Source organism: Thunnus albacares, chromosome 11 (assembly GCF_914725855.1).
Source record: "Thunnus albacares chromosome 11, fThuAlb1.1, whole genome shotgun sequence".
NCBI classification, from domain to species: domain Eukaryota; kingdom Metazoa; phylum Chordata; class Actinopteri; order Scombriformes; family Scombridae; genus Thunnus; species Thunnus albacares.
In genome coordinates, this window is record NC_058116.1 from 16,917,061 (window position 1) to 16,932,623 (window position 15,563).

A 15,563-nucleotide genomic window follows, 5' to 3' on the forward strand; every position below is an offset into this window, starting at 1 on the left:
CTATTCCGTTAATCTTTGTCTGAATTGGAAGTTGTTTAATGTCTTTTGCAAAATAGTGTGACAAAAGGGGAAAAAAGAAAGTTATATAGATAGAGTTTCACATATTTCACATTCTCCAGTTTCCAAAAGACTATATTTTTAAACTCTATACATTTTTATACTAATAAAGAGCAGGACTGGAGCAAAATAATAGAAAACATAATGACAAGATGGTGTTAAAATATGTAATCTTCATTCAGCACTTATAATTTATATTATGCTGAGTTGTATTCTTTATGTCTGCAGGTTTAGAGTTGTATGCCATTTTAGTCAATAGTTTGTACTCCACTCTCACTCACTGCAGCTCATCCACCCCAGACAACAAAGGCTACAATATGACTGCAGTGAAGTTACTAGTGATAATAATGCAGGAGGAAGACTATGATTATATGCAATTAGAGACACAGGGTTTGTATGCTTATCACCTAACCAATCAAGATATAGAGAATAGATTTTTTTTGCAGCGAGTGTGTGTCAACAGTTGAGTCTTTACATTAAACACATATTTTTCTGTAAGAACAAAAGATTATCTTTGAATACACTCAGCTATGTGAGAGCAAAACACACACTCTCAAAACTCAAACAATGAAATTGTGATTAAGTATGTAGTTGAGTTTGCCAAAGTAAAGCCTAGATAAGAGAAGTGATGCAATATCTAACAAAGGGTAACAAAACATTGTTTTTGCGCGTGTATGTGTGTGCATGTACGAGCCAGATTCAGGTATCACGGCCATTACGGCTAATGACAGCGCTGTGAGGCTTGGCCTTTTGATAGAAGGGGCTGTTTGAGGAAAGAGCTATAACCACAACAACTGCTGGGAGACGAGGCAGGTAAAAAGGGGCTGAGGTTGCGTTCTGTGTCCCCACAACATGACCCCTGACCTGCTGGGGGCGGGGGTGGCCTGTTCTTGCAGCTAGACCTAATGAAGCAAAGCCGACACCTGGACCTCCCAGGGGAGTCGAGAAGGAGCCACCGGCACAGTGGGAACCCCGAAGCGTCTCTAGCTAACTACCTTTGAATGACTCAAATTATTGTACCATTCAAATTATAAATGTTGCCCAAAGAATGCTTTACAAGTAGAGGGGAGCTGTCGGTGAAGTACTAGCCAATGATTTCTGTCTGCTCCACTTAGAGCTTTGGTGTAGGATGCCCTTGTCATCTAGCTGAAAGCTCTTTATGTGGATTGTTCTCATCAGCCGTAATTAACCAGAGGTGATGCAGCACTGCTGACCTATTCTAATTGCTCCCCATACTGGGGCCTGCACTACCAATTACACACAGCAGGCTCACTGACTAGTGGATGAAAGGGAAAAACTTCAACAGAGCTCACATTAAAGCTGCTGACTCTGATTGGGCAGCAGATGTCTGTGTAGCTTTTTGAAATTTAAATGAAGGGAGCGGAGAAGGACATTTCAGTGGTTTGTTTTCAGTTATAAACCCTTGTGTACTTAATTTTGCTTCAACACAAGTGGAGTGATTTTGAGCGGAGACAAATTATGTTTCTGTGCTCTCTAAAAAGTTGATTATTTTCTCCTTTGGCGTGTGTTAAGCTAAGTAAACAGACATGTAATTAAAACAGGAAACTGAAGACAATCTCTTCCCAAATAATACGCAAATGCTACAGAGTGTTGTGTTCATGTTACGGCTGTATTGTTTTCCTTCGGGAGACCACTGGACTGTAACCTGAGACCATGTTAGAGCGGGGGCTGAAGCGGAGCACAAACAGCTGACTCAGCCACCTGGGAGCCAAATGTCTTGCCTTGCTTATTTCTGTAGTGCTCCACCCTGATCCTAAACAACACAGATTTATAACCTGTTTGCAAAGCTCAGACAACACACAAACACACGTGAGCCTCACACGATCCGATGCAGAAAAGAGGAGACTGACAAGCAGATCGTCAGGGACATCTGTTTGCAGAGAGAGAATGAACGCTGTGCAGCCCACTTAATAAAAGAATATGAAACCTGTATGTGTTTTTCCTCTCCTGTGTCTCTACAGGTTCTGCCATCCCCCTCCTTACTCCTCCAGTGGGTGGTGGATCACACCGGTGATCAATCAAGATATCAAGGCCTGGAGCTTAAAAGCTTGAGGCGAGCTGCAGACAGGGCCAGTGGGCCACTTGGGAGCATTTGTGCCGTGTGATGGTTAACCATACTCGAGTGGTTGTGTACCGGGATTGGTAGGTTTACTCCTTTGGTGATGGAGGGAGGGTGGTGATTGCTTCTGACTTTTGCTTAACTTAATTTAACTTTGTCTGTTGTCTCTGTTATAGTTAGACCAACCTCTTCCTTTTAAGGAAGAAGTTTGCTTTCTGTTAGTGTTATTGGAAAATTCCTCTGAAACAGTGATTGTTTGTTTATATTGTAAATAAATTCTTTATTTCATTCACACATCCATTTCCCTCTCTTCCTTTCCCCCCCCGAGCTAATTTTTTATTGTTACTCCCCTCATCCCCTGGACATTTTTGGGACATAACACCTGTGGAAATGGGGTTTTTACTTCTTTGCATATATCATATGCAGCAGGGGCAGGAACTTAAGGAAAAGCCTCTGTGACTGCGACAATCCTAATCTTAAAATGCACCACAGTAAGCAGTCTAATTGTTTAGTTAGAGTATATTAATTCACACCTTATCTCTAGGAGCAATATTGTATGGTTAATAAGCCTCAGACGACAACAGACACATCAAACACTTTAGAGACCACATCAAGACTCATGAGCAACCTAATCAACACGGTACTGAACTATCTCTCCAAAACACCCCTAGGTTTGTCAGGTAAATAATTCAGCAGCTTCTGCCCCAGCTGTGTGATGTTCCTGTCCTGTCACATAGTGGGGTGGAGGGATAAAGAAGCAGTATGGATACCGCATGCACATATTCTCAAAGGTGTGGGTGGAAAAACACTATCATGCTTAGAATTCACTACACGGCTAATACAGTGCCCTCACATGCTGACTCACCTGTGACAAGCTCCCGCACCTCTGCATCTACAGTCTTTCTCAGCAGGCGGAGCAGAGCTGGGATTCCTCCTGCATTCCTCACAGCTGTCTTGTTGTCATCCATCGCTTTCCCATAAACAAGGTTCCTCAGAGCTCCGCAAGAGTTCCTCTGGACCTCAAGGACCTTGTGGTCTAGCAGGTCCACCAGGTGTTTGATTCCGCCGAGTCGACACACCTGTGAACAGGGTGAACGAAGGCCATAACACACCATTATCAGGTAGGAAAGGCGGACCACTCATACATTTTTTTCAGTTTACATACTGCAGAGAGCAAAATCATGCATTTATTCATGTGACAAGAGAATCTACACGCAAGGAATGTATTCATACGACATACAAATTATTTAGAAAAGTAATGCTAATCTATGACCACAGAAAAAGCCTTAACCACAGGAGATGGAAAGACTACATTTACATTTTCATCTGGGGCAAAGAATGAAGCGTGCTAAGAAATAAAAATAAGCTTCCGGCTTTTCATTATGTGGTCTGAACTGTTACTGTGATATGTTGACATTTGGCATCTGAGAATAAAAATATATATCCTTCGTATCCGATGATTTATTCGTCTTCCTGTGCCTTCCTATCAAAGTGTAAATTTTTTCACCAAAACATACTGAAGCAAAAATGGACAAGCTTGACCTTTAATGTTTGAGGGCAAAAATAGGGTTGTAACGGATGCTTCTATGTCTGTTTAGGTTTTTGTAACTGTTGCTGTTTTCTACAGGACCCTGCCCAGGTGTGGTGACCGGCTTTTGTTCCCTCCTCCACCAACTTGACACTTTCTTCAAGAGGGAATCTACAGAATGACTGAACAGTCAATGGAAAGAACAGGCTTTGGCTGAAAAATGTACACACGGACACACCCTGGAACTGGCTACACAAATGATCGGCTGCACGCTGAGTTGTAGCTAAAAATAGGCCCTATTGGTCAGGTTGTAAACAAGATGACAGTTTGGCCAGATTAGCAAGCACTTCATTTGAAGGCAAAACCGAGAGTGAGCAGACTCATAAAGTCGCTAATAATGTCTCATTGCACAGGAAAACTGGGCACCCATTGCACTTATGAAATGTCGTGCCAGCCTGTGTGTTCTGTATCATTTCATGTTGTATTCTGATTGGTTTGTTTGTAGACGAGTTGTCACATTTTTAGAATTTGATCTTAAATTTCTGATTTTGCTGAAGGCTATCTTTGGTCGTCAAAGCTTCAAATCAGTCGTCTGATGTGTCTCACAGTGTGATCTAAGACCACTGTTTTGGATTGATGACAAAAGATTTTACCACGTTTTTCCCAAAATTGTCAACTTTGGTCTCAAAAAGCCCAAAATCGCACAGTGTAAAAGGGGTCTTAAACTAGGATATTTTTTTTACAACTTATCTGATTGTTGATTGTGATTATTTCCCTGTTGGACCAATTTTCAGCTATGTCTCTGCATTTTGAGACCTAAGCAAATAACCAATAGAATGAATGGCCGCAACTACAAAAAAAATTACCCAAATTGCAATTAACTGCGGTTTCCCTTTAAACATGACACAATTGCTACTGATAAATAGACAAAAACTGCAGATAATGTGTAATAATTATCAGATGTTAAGATGGATGAGTATAGATTTTGACCAAGACACAGTATAGGAGCAGTGGTACGGCGCCTACCTCAGTTTTCACTCTGTTATCGCCAAAGCACAGGTGCTGCAGGTAGGCGGCTGCGTTGGCCTGCACCGAGGGGAAGTGGTGCTGCAGCATGTGAATCACCTCCGTTAGCTCTGGGTCACGCCATGCAAACTCCCTAGAAACACAGTTGGGGGGGTGGGGGGGGGGGACGACACAAAAGTATCAGCATGACAACAGAGGCATCAATGAAGAGTGTTCCCTTAAAAACCTCAGGCACAGTTTCTCTCAAAATGAATACTTCAGCACCTCAGGGCAACCTGATAAGCCCAGGAAATTACATTCACATCTGGCTCTATATGACAATCCACATTGGTCACACTTGGATTATTGCATTTCTGTATGCAGTACATTACAGAAAGGTAAAACTTTTTTTCAGTTCCATTTTCTTCACAGGAGTGAGGAATGCATCTCTTAGACTGAAATACACTTAAGGGAGCATTTTTTACACTCAAAAGTTAATAATAAAAAGCTCTGCTGTATATTTATTAGTATGTTACTTTAATAAGTTTCTTCTGTCTCTGTATTTGTAAAAAAAATGTAGATAAAACAGAACAGAGTAGCAGTTATGTGCATCTAAAACCAGGTGATGAATTAGATTATTTGGGTTTGAGTTGTAGCAGAAATGCTTCATTCCTAAATTGTTTAGTGAATTATGTGCAGCAAGACTCCAGGCTGGTCAAACACTTTTTATCTTGATTGTGTCAGAGCACAAAGCCAAAGCTGAAAAATTAACACTCATGTATTTCCCTAGACAGGAATCCTGTTAAACAAATATTATTTGGGAAACTTTACCCCCGATGCACTTCCTGAACAGACCTGGGTCACGACACTCTCCCTGTTACACTCACTTCAAGTACTTGCACTACAGCGACATACATAGGTGCAAACAAAGCCCCCAATGTGCAAAGTCAGGGGTTTACCACAGATGTCCACCCTCTCTCTACGCTTACATGTGTCTGTACAACAAGAGCAGATGCAGTAATTCGGTGTGTGTGAGAATCCATTGTTAGGTGGCCAGGCATAGTAGAGCTGCATGCGACTACCCGGGGAGCTCACTGTTTGAATAGTAAGAGGACACCGCTGTTGACCCAGCAGAACAGCGATGCCTTGTAAGCATAAGCAGTCTCTTTGGATCACTGGGTCGTGCTATGCTACACTGGTTACTAACCACTGACTACATCTTAGTGCTGTAGTTTAAAAATGTGACCAGTGCCTACCTGGGATCCTTCTGGATGCTGTCTATGGAGGGGGAGCGGGTGGCACCATCATCCATGACAACGGCCTGACGAGTATAGTTGGGATCAGAGGGCCGGTACTGTGCTGAGCGATATGGATCAGCATAGGTGGCTGCTGTGTTAAGAGCATAGTTGTTTCTTTGGTAGGTCATGGTGCTGCGCTGGCTGGATGTCCGCTGGAGACTCCCCACACCTGGGGGCCAAAAAACAAAACTTTTAGAAGGAAAATGTAAACAGAACACACATGCAAACCGACAAAGCCAGGTTAGTGGAGATTAGCAACATTTCAGACCTTTTCAGATAAACTCTGAGCTCTGTACATGAGTAGCATATAACTTAAAACCAAGCTGAAAATACAAACATGCAGCCGTTCTGACAGACTCAGCAAATTCTCAAATCTGGAACCAATTAATGATGAGGATAAAACACAGCTCCCAAAAAACAGAAGTCTTCTTCAAAGGCCTTTTTCCTTGTTGTTTTGTTTTTACAAGATTGTGTTTAGCCGGAGGGGTCCTGCTGGTTTTCAAAGAGCCCAGGAAAACTCAACCTGCTCGATGATCTGCGAATCCTTTCCTTAGCACCTTCTTGCTCCTTTGCGCCACTGTATTCTTAGGCTGATTTTGCCAAACACAGCAGAGAGGCAATGGTAAAACATGACCTGCTCCAAAAACAGTCAGAGACACACTAGTAAAGCAGCAGCATCACAAACAAAAGCATGCAGAGAAGTCATCCTTCCAGACAAGGTCCAATATTCAGTCTGACAGCATATCGCTTTTGTCATCTTTCCTGTTTTCATTCGCTTCAAGTGATATTATGACCCAGTTTTTTAACACAATGGGTCACAAACACAGGACTGCATAAACAAGCTGGCTGGCTCTAGCCCTCCTTCTCACCAGAGCCACGTGATTTGTGGCAGCGTGACTGCTCCACTGGTCAGATCTCTATCAGGCAACAGGACTGGGCATGTGCGTGCTCAAACTCCCTCCTACCAGAAACCAAGACGTCAACTCGTGGGGCTGCTCCAAAAACACAATTTCTCACATCAGTGCACCTCTATGTTGGGCAGCAACGCTACCCTGCCATATGGTTATCTCCCAAAATGTAGCCTTACAGAAGGAATCACTGTCACAAAGACTATGGAAGACAAATTACAAATATAATGTACCTTCACCAGAAATATTTGGATCCCATTTCACATTTGTCAGCCAAGGATCAATATTTCTAATCAACATTTAAATCTTGCTTCCACTTGCACAAAAAGTAATGTGCAAGCTTCCAGAAAAAGACTGAAAAAAAAAAGAATGCATGGAAAACCGGTGGGGGGATATGGCCCATTGAAATTTCATTTCACAACATTACAAAGAAAACTCTGGGATACAATTGGATTTTTCTAGTGTGGTAGCTCTTACAAAGACTCCATATTGAACACCCCCTCCAGCTCCGCTCCATTTGTCTTTTTCTCAATATAGCCGGCATAAACACATTATAGTGGCTTCTTCACGGCATCAATAGCAGTTATTAGTCGACTTATCGGCCTAAGCAGATCTCCAGTGAGCCAAGGAGAAGGCTGCATGGAGAGTGTTTGTCAGCGAAAACTAAGCTATGTATCCGAGGCAGGGGTGACGATGAGAGGAGAATGCCAACATCAGGAGAGCTGTAAGAGAGCAGGCTGTGGAAGTAGGTAACCAAGCTGTCCCCTGGCCCCTTCATCCTTCTTCTCATTCTCAGTGTGACACACGGGTAATGGACTCCTTTGTGGTGGGATGACATATCAGTACCTGCCTATTAACTCATGTCTCACCCATTCTGCCTGGCAGTGGAGGGAGGATGGGAGGGAGGCAGGGAAGGAGAGGATGACAGAGGGAAAGAAAAATAGAAAGCAAGAGGGAAAAAGCAAGAAAAAAAAGACACAACATACATAGTGCTTAAGGCCAGATGGGCAGGGAAATTGTGTTCCCCAAGGACGACAAAACACCAGAGTCAAGGGGCCCCAGATTAAATGGAAAAGACAAAGATTTTAAGACAAAAGGAGAATCCGTAATAGATAATAAAATGAAAGTGCTCTTGATGTGAAGATGTGTCTGCCTGAAATGAAAATGTTATTGGTGAAAATTTGGGCTTATCTTGACCACACACACCTTATGTTAACTCAGTGTTGGTCAGGGAGCTCTAAAAAGTTGTCAACACTTGTGTGTCTAATTAGTTAGCAATAGCAGGGGGTACTGATGATGTATCAGACAGTCCGCACAAAGGACAAGGTCATTACCCATATCCTAACAAGTCAGATAAATATTCTTCTGTTATTTGCTCACAGCCTGGTAACAATGTACTTACCGTGGGTTGGAAGTCACTGAGCTACAAAGGTTATTTTCATTGTCACTTATGTTGTCATTTTTTTGTAAATAAAGGAATAGTTCAACATTTAAGGAAATAAGGTTATTCACTTTCTTGAAAAGAGTTAGATGAGAGGATCAATAACTCTAATGCCAATATGCTAAAGATGAAGAGCAGATGGTTAGCTTAGCTTAGCATAAGGACTGGCTGGCTCCGTCCAAAGGCAACAAAATCTGTCTACCAGCACATCTAAAGCTCATTAATGAACATGTTATATCTTGTCTGCTTAATCCCTACAAAAACCGAAGTATAAAAACAACAAATTTGCGGTTTTACAGGAGATTATGTGCCGCTGTCTATTCTGTGGCCAGGTGCAGTCACTTCCTGGAGTCTTGTCATAACAATGAGACTCAAAAAAAGTCTTCAAGAGGAGTATTCTGGCTGTAGCTTCATATGAGAGTGGTATCAATCTTCTCATGTCACTTTAAGCAAAAAAAAAAAAAAAAAAAAAAAAGCAAAATCTCATATCTCGATATAGGTCATTTCATATCCCAATAACGATACATATCCCGATATAGCACATTTTCTGTAAATTCAATGACTAAATAGTTGTTGGTCCCTTCCCCTCCTCCCGTCTGTCAATCATTTGTGCAGATTAAATTAAATTACTCTTCTTTGCTTTTTACCGCAAAGCTTTTATTGCACTTACAGTAATGTAAAAAGTGTAGCTGTTGTCAACTCGAGTGCTTCACCTGGTTCACTGTCTGTCCTCTACTGCGCTGCGCACACACACGGAGGGCTGAGCCCCGCCCGCGCTGAACCACAAAGAGCAGAGGAGAGTAATGTGACCATGAATGACAGCAAAACGCAGTAGAGACTCTCACACTGAGCTGAAATGAAACGAGTGCACATAAATTAGGTGAATAACATAAACATAGCCTCCACTCCATTTTGCTGTCATTTATGGTCGCTGGAAGCTCGCTGCTTCTCTCCTCCTCTCTTTCTCACAAGGGGCAGGGCTGAGCCCCCCGTGTGTGTGTGCTGCACACACAGCGGAGCAGAGGAGAGACAGTGAAACAGGCAAAGCACTCAAGTTGATGACAGCTACACTTGTTACGTTACTGTAAGTGCAATAAAAGCTTTGTGAGTAAAACACCAAGAAGAAGAATTTATTAATGTAATGTGCACAAAAGATGGACGGACTCCAAATGATGAAAAATATTGCTGTAAAGAGTGTGATTTGCGACACAATGAAATAAACTATAGAGCATAAAACGATAGATGTTTCTCTATCGTCACACAATATTTATCGTCATATCACACAGCCCTATGTCAGTGTCTTCTGAATCACAATCTGTTCAATGTTTATATTTTCTCTAAAAGCCTTAAGAAAAAACACATTGCTAATCTAATATACACATTGCCTAACCTGCAACACAAACTTTGTTTTCGCTGTCATAAGGTGACAGCCCATAGATGAGAGGCAATTAAGACAATATGCAGGGGTGGGTGTGTCTTAGATATTGTGTTATAAAAGTGACATGTAATTTGTGGGTGGTTTGTTACTGTCCATGAATGAGGCTTTTTACCTGCCTCTGGGTTTTTACCATATAAATAATACCTGAGGGGCTCCTGTAGAGGGTTCCCTGCTGGGTGTGGCTGGGGCTGCGGTACAACGGGCCCTGGAACGTCCGATCCTCGTAGATTGGTGCGATGTGGCGGTCTGGGGACATGGCTGACCTTAAGTCCTGACCTAGCTGGCTGTGTTGACTGGCATATGAGCTCCGTATTCCTGAGGATGTAGGAGAGTGGTTAGCAGATAAGTAGCTAGAAGCATGGCAGTCTCGTGATTACAAACAGTCTCATAACTGTGCCAAAAGTGTCAAAGGTTTGAGTCAAAATCTGTCAGTCTACTCCCAAGTGTCACTGAGCAAGACACGGAATGTCTTCCAGCTTATTTACTGTTTTTTTCAATAATGGTATTAGTTAAATGTCTAAACCATATCAGGGTGAAAAATAGGCAAAAGATTAAAAGAAAAAAGATGTTGGAGGTTAAAGAACCACATCAATGTTTCTGCTTCATATTACATAAAATGCTCACAGCATGCTATGTGTTTTTTCCCCCAAATTGGTTTCTATCCATTGTTATGGTGTGAAAATCCATTTTAACAGACTTGATCCTTGCTAGTTAGGTAATGAATCACAGTGAACAATGTCTGTTTTTATTGTTGTCAAAGTTATTGTCACTGTTGCATGGTAATACAGTTCACAGATTTGCACGGTCTGCACTCTATTTCCATAAAACGATACTGCAACCCTGACAAAAATAAAACCAGATGTAACGTTCACTGTGACCTCACTGTGTAGCAAGTTTCAGGTTTGTTAAGTTGATTTTCACACAGGATGGAAATGAATTGAAAGCAGTAAGTGCAAGGAAGGTAGAAAAACATTTCAACAAAAAAAAAAACATTTAAAAAAACATTTAAAAAAAAATCAACTAAGACCACCTCTTCAAAAAGGTCTTAGTCCGGTTGTTTCTGTCCGCATCCGAGTGCGATTGCTGTGTTCACACCTGCTTTTTTTCTTTTCATGATCTGTCTTTCTGTCTTGTTTTTTCCTTTTAATCTACATCATGGATGATACTATAGTCAGGGAGAGGAGGTGTAAGACATTCTAATTATTACAAGGATTACTAAATAAGGAATATACAATAAGAATATCAATAAATACAGATGCAAGAGTAGTGAGTTCCACTGTTTGTCAGTTTAAGGGAAAACATACAGAAAGAATTCACTGCTGCACTGGTGGTGATAACTGTGTGCCTTTATTATTATTTGGACAGTGCATGTGTGCAAATACAAACTCCAAGCCATCAAAAGTCGCTACAGAGATGTTAAAGCCGACTGATAGCTGATCCAGCTGTGCTGTTCTATCAGAAACTGTTGTTGCTTTACATGGCCGATCAAAGGAAAGGACGTCTCATTTCTCTAGAAGTGTTTCCTCATGTTACACGTTACTCACATCTTTTCCTTGAACCTCTCTTCACATCTTCAGTGGGAGCAAGGAAAAGACGCAACTGAGGGAAACACGGATGCAATTAATAGTGTTGCACCCAATGACCGTAGTGCACAGGGCATTCTAAACTGGTAGAAAACAGGAAAAATCCACAATGAAACAAAATAACTTTAAAGGGGACCAATTGTGTGCTTCCTTATTTTCTGTCATATATATATTGTTATAATGTTGGATGTTCATATTAAATGTGGCCAAAGTTTCAAATAAAGACGTTAATGTATGTAAAAGTAATCCCTAAGAGCAAAAAGCTCAAGCACGGCAAAGTAAAATAAGTTGTTTACCTGTTAGAGGTGTGCAGGTTGTCTGCAGCTCTTTATAAAACATCATCATCGCTGTGGCTGTTTCTGCTTGTACTATTCCTCCTAGAATTATTTCTAATTGATTCGCTGAACAAAGAGCTCCAAATATCCCCAGAACTTGTTGCATTGACCGTTTTTTAGCGCCACAAACAAAGCTCCGCTAATTCAGTGATAGACACATTTAATTTCCTATGAATTCTTCACAATAAAAGGTTCCCATTATTTAGTCATTTAAAGGCTTTTAATATGAAGCAGTTAAGCACGAAATGTTGGGTTTTCATCAGCGGTAACTTAACACGACTGATACCTGCTGCCCCTCTGCAGGCCTCCGGAAGCTGGCCAATCAGAGTAGAGTGGGCTCATCGGGAGGGGGGCCTTAAAGAAACAGGAGCTAAGACTGCCTGTTAGAGAGAGAGGCTGAACTGAGGAGCTACATAAAGGGCCAGTATAAGATAAATAAGATGTTTTTTGAATTGTGAATCATGCATAAAAAAATAGAGCTGGAAATGAGCATAATAGGTCCCCTTTAATAAAAAAAATGATGATTAAAACATGGCACAAAATGCCATCTAATGCTGAGACTTTTGAGACTGGATTTGAATATCGCTGCACAGGAGGTAACAGGCTGCAAAGTTTGTACTAAATGAACTGAGGGCTAATACTTGAAAATTGAACACAACTGCATGGCATGCTTCAGCCAATCAGTCCCCTTATTAAATTTAACTTGGGGCTAAATATGTTGTTGTGGCATGACAATTTTTATTAAGAGGCACGATAAAGGTCATGATATCACTGTAAAGGTGTGAAGACAGCATGAATGAGTTGTGTACTGCACTCTCATTCAAAGCTGTTTAAAAAAAAAAAACAACACACAGATAAAATTAAAAGTAGAAAACAATGTGGACATGGAGAGGTTTGCTTTCCTTCTGTCCATTTTTGTCAAACATACCCACACATTTTAAGTGATCTGCATGCCTATGTTTGTGTTTGTGTTCAGCCTCACATCAATGAAGCTCACTAAACTGTGAACCCCAGTGGACTGGTATACAGTTGGCAACTAACTGCTCATTGCACATTTCACGAGCCTCCAGACATCACTTGGGTCCTCTCCAACTGCATGAGCTCAGACACAGACTGCTGCTAAACCACAATTCTGCCATGCAGAACAAGCTAAATGAGGGATTCTTGTCACAGTTTGAGACAGAAGACATTAATAAGTAAGCATGTTTGCCTCCTTTGAGAGCGGGGGGCCTCTGGGAACAAGATGAGGGAAAAATCCAGATGTAGATACCAGGCCAGACTGAGGTTGACCCCTGAAGTCTTCAGAAGTATAGAAACCAAGCGAGCTCTGGGGGAGCATCAGGGAGCTGGTCAAAAGCTCCTGCCAATTTGTGGCTGCATAATGAAATCTTACGAGAATTAATATACTAAATTAATGATTAATGTTATTTGAACAGGTGGCTGCAGACCAGAGTACATACAGGCTGAGATCGTAGCCATGGTGAGCCTATATTATAAATCCCAGCTCACTGGTCACTTAGCTATCAGGCAGTGGCGGAGCGGTCATCTGGAGGTTCAGGAGAAATCCCTGTTGAATGGTATCCTTCCTGGCTGATTACTGGGGATTAACTCAGCTGGAGACTGAGCTGATGTGTGGTCCCCACATACAAACACACACACATTGGGAATGTCTGATGTCCAAGTGTTCATGTGTTTACAGTAAATTTACAGTGTTTGGGAGTCAATAAGCATCCCACCCCAAAATAGTACAGTCCTATATTGACCTGAAGTCTGAACAGTGGGTGTCCTGTTTGTGTCCAATATGGTTTTTCCAATAAAAACGTTAAATTCTGAAATATATATCTACTCCCTCTTCTTCCACAGTGAATCCAAAATCTATGAATGTGCAAATATTTTTTAGTTCAAAAGTTTAACTGCTGGGCACAGCAGCACAGTATGTGCAGCGGAGGCTTCAGGTTTCTACATCATGCTTGCGTAAGTTTCACACTGGACCATGACTGACTCCAAAGTAGTTGTTATCAAAAATCATGTTTTTAGGTGCACATCTCAAACTCAGATTTAAGATGAGCATGGAGAAACTTTTCCCATGAAGCAGATGAATGTGAAAACGGTATTCTAATGTCAAACTCTGCACATACTGGACATCATTACTTACAGTACATACTTTAAATAAAGGCTCTCTCCAAATGTCATTTTAATCACTTGCTATCTGGTTTGTCAGTTCCAGGGATGTCTGTAATGCCTGATTATTTCATCAAGTAAAATGTTACAACTTGAAGCTTTTCTTAAGAATGTTTTTGTTGCCTGTTTTTTAACTGTAACCTGAATGTGTTTTTGTTGGTTTACTGAGGTGTTTAAATGTAGTTTTATTGTTTGTGTCTTAAAAACCCCATAACTTCTCTGCAAAAAAACAATATTAAAGCTTGCTTAGCCTATACAACAGGGTAGCCCCCTGCCAATAGCGCCCCACCTGCTCCTGAGCCATTCTGCATTGTTTAATACCCGAGCCCACTCCACACCTGCTACCAGGTTGTTATTCATTGTTAAGGAATTGCTTGGTGGAGAAAAAAAAAACAACTTAAAAAAACAACATAATTTAATAAAAGCAATAAGCCACTCGCTGCAATGCTTTTAGAGCAGCTTAGAGGATTTTAGGCACTTGGGGGTGAATATATTTTAGCTTTAAGCGTGGACTCTCATGGCTTTTTGCTGAATGAACCCACTGCAGCTGCAATATATATTGTAGGTTCACAATATCAGTCAAATGCGCAAAATTATAGACTTATCAATAGGTTACATTAAACAAGCAAATAGCTTTGAGGCTTGAAATGGTTGAACTTAACTATGGACAACATATGAACAAGTACTCTGAAATGGCAGGCAGGCTGTGCGAGGTAGGGAGTAAAACAGAGTAATGCTGCTGCTGTGTGCTGTAATGGCACACTCAATAGCCTAGGAAGCCTTTAAATCTGTGGCAATGCACACAATAGCCACTAGCAGCAGCTTGGCAGGAAGTCAGCTCAGCTTCTCTTGTTCAAAGGTTTGAAGGGGGGTGAGGATGTGACAGAGGAGGAGGTAGCGGTAAAATATAAGGAAAAAGCTGGAGCAACAGAAAATGAAGCAGAAGAGAATATAAGATGGGAGTAGGGGGGGGGGGGGGAATGAAAAGAGGGTTAATGAGGCCGTCTAGGATCACCAGAGACTTCTCATCCCATGTAAAGCCTAGCCACATCAACGGGGCTTTTGGCACAGCTGTGACCAAGTGAGAGGGACACGCTCTCTCAGGCACAGGAGCCTTCATGCATATCTCTCCCTCTTAGCAGCCTGACTCCTTAAAGAAGCAACATTCAAACAACCTTAGAAGAGGCTAATCCGTCTGCCTTCTTTATTCTGCTCCCCTGATAGAAAGGTTGCAGTCACTTCTAAAAGCATCTGCAAATTGTTACCAAAAAAAAAAAAGAAATAACATACTGCTGTCTATTGAGGATGAATGGCCCACATTTCTGGTGCGTTATAGTCATTTAATTCTCCCCCTCAGCCCTCTCACCGTGGCTTTAACAGATTACATTTGGCACAGGCTAGATGAAGGGCGGTGGTGGCTTGGCGCATGCTTACTCTGGAGAAACAAACACTTAAATGGATGCAGCTGACTGCATTCCTTGACAAAAATAACTCTAAAAACCCCTCTACAAACAAACAGAACACAGTAAGAAGAACTGGGATGATCACCAGAAAACCATTACACATAGTATTGAGCGTACCACAGTTAAAACTACGGTGGTTTAGCTGGCAGGTCGGAGAAGCCACACATGCAGATACACCATCTCCCCCTGTTCTCTCTCTCAGTCCCACTCTGCTCTGAAATGGGAATTGAGTGTAATGAACACATT

General features: G+C 41.6%; 1 protein-coding gene across 3 annotated transcripts in view; it reads right to left on the bottom strand.

The window, feature by feature from the left end:
• Positions 1–15,563, bottom strand: part of pkp4 (plakophilin 4) — an 83,647-nt gene that overhangs the window by 13,752 nt on the left and 54,332 nt on the right. For all 3 annotated transcript variants that reach the window (XM_044365156.1, XM_044365158.1, XM_044365159.1), the window contains 4 exons: positions 9,900–10,070; positions 5,927–6,137; positions 4,692–4,824; positions 3,003–3,216 (listed from right to left, as the gene is read on the bottom strand). In XM_044365156.1, the coding sequence (XP_044221091.1) occupies positions 3,003–3,216; positions 4,692–4,824; positions 5,927–6,137; positions 9,900–10,070 (729 nt within the window). The remainder of the gene's footprint in view (positions 1–3,002; positions 3,217–4,691; positions 4,825–5,926; positions 6,138–9,899; positions 10,071–15,563) is intronic.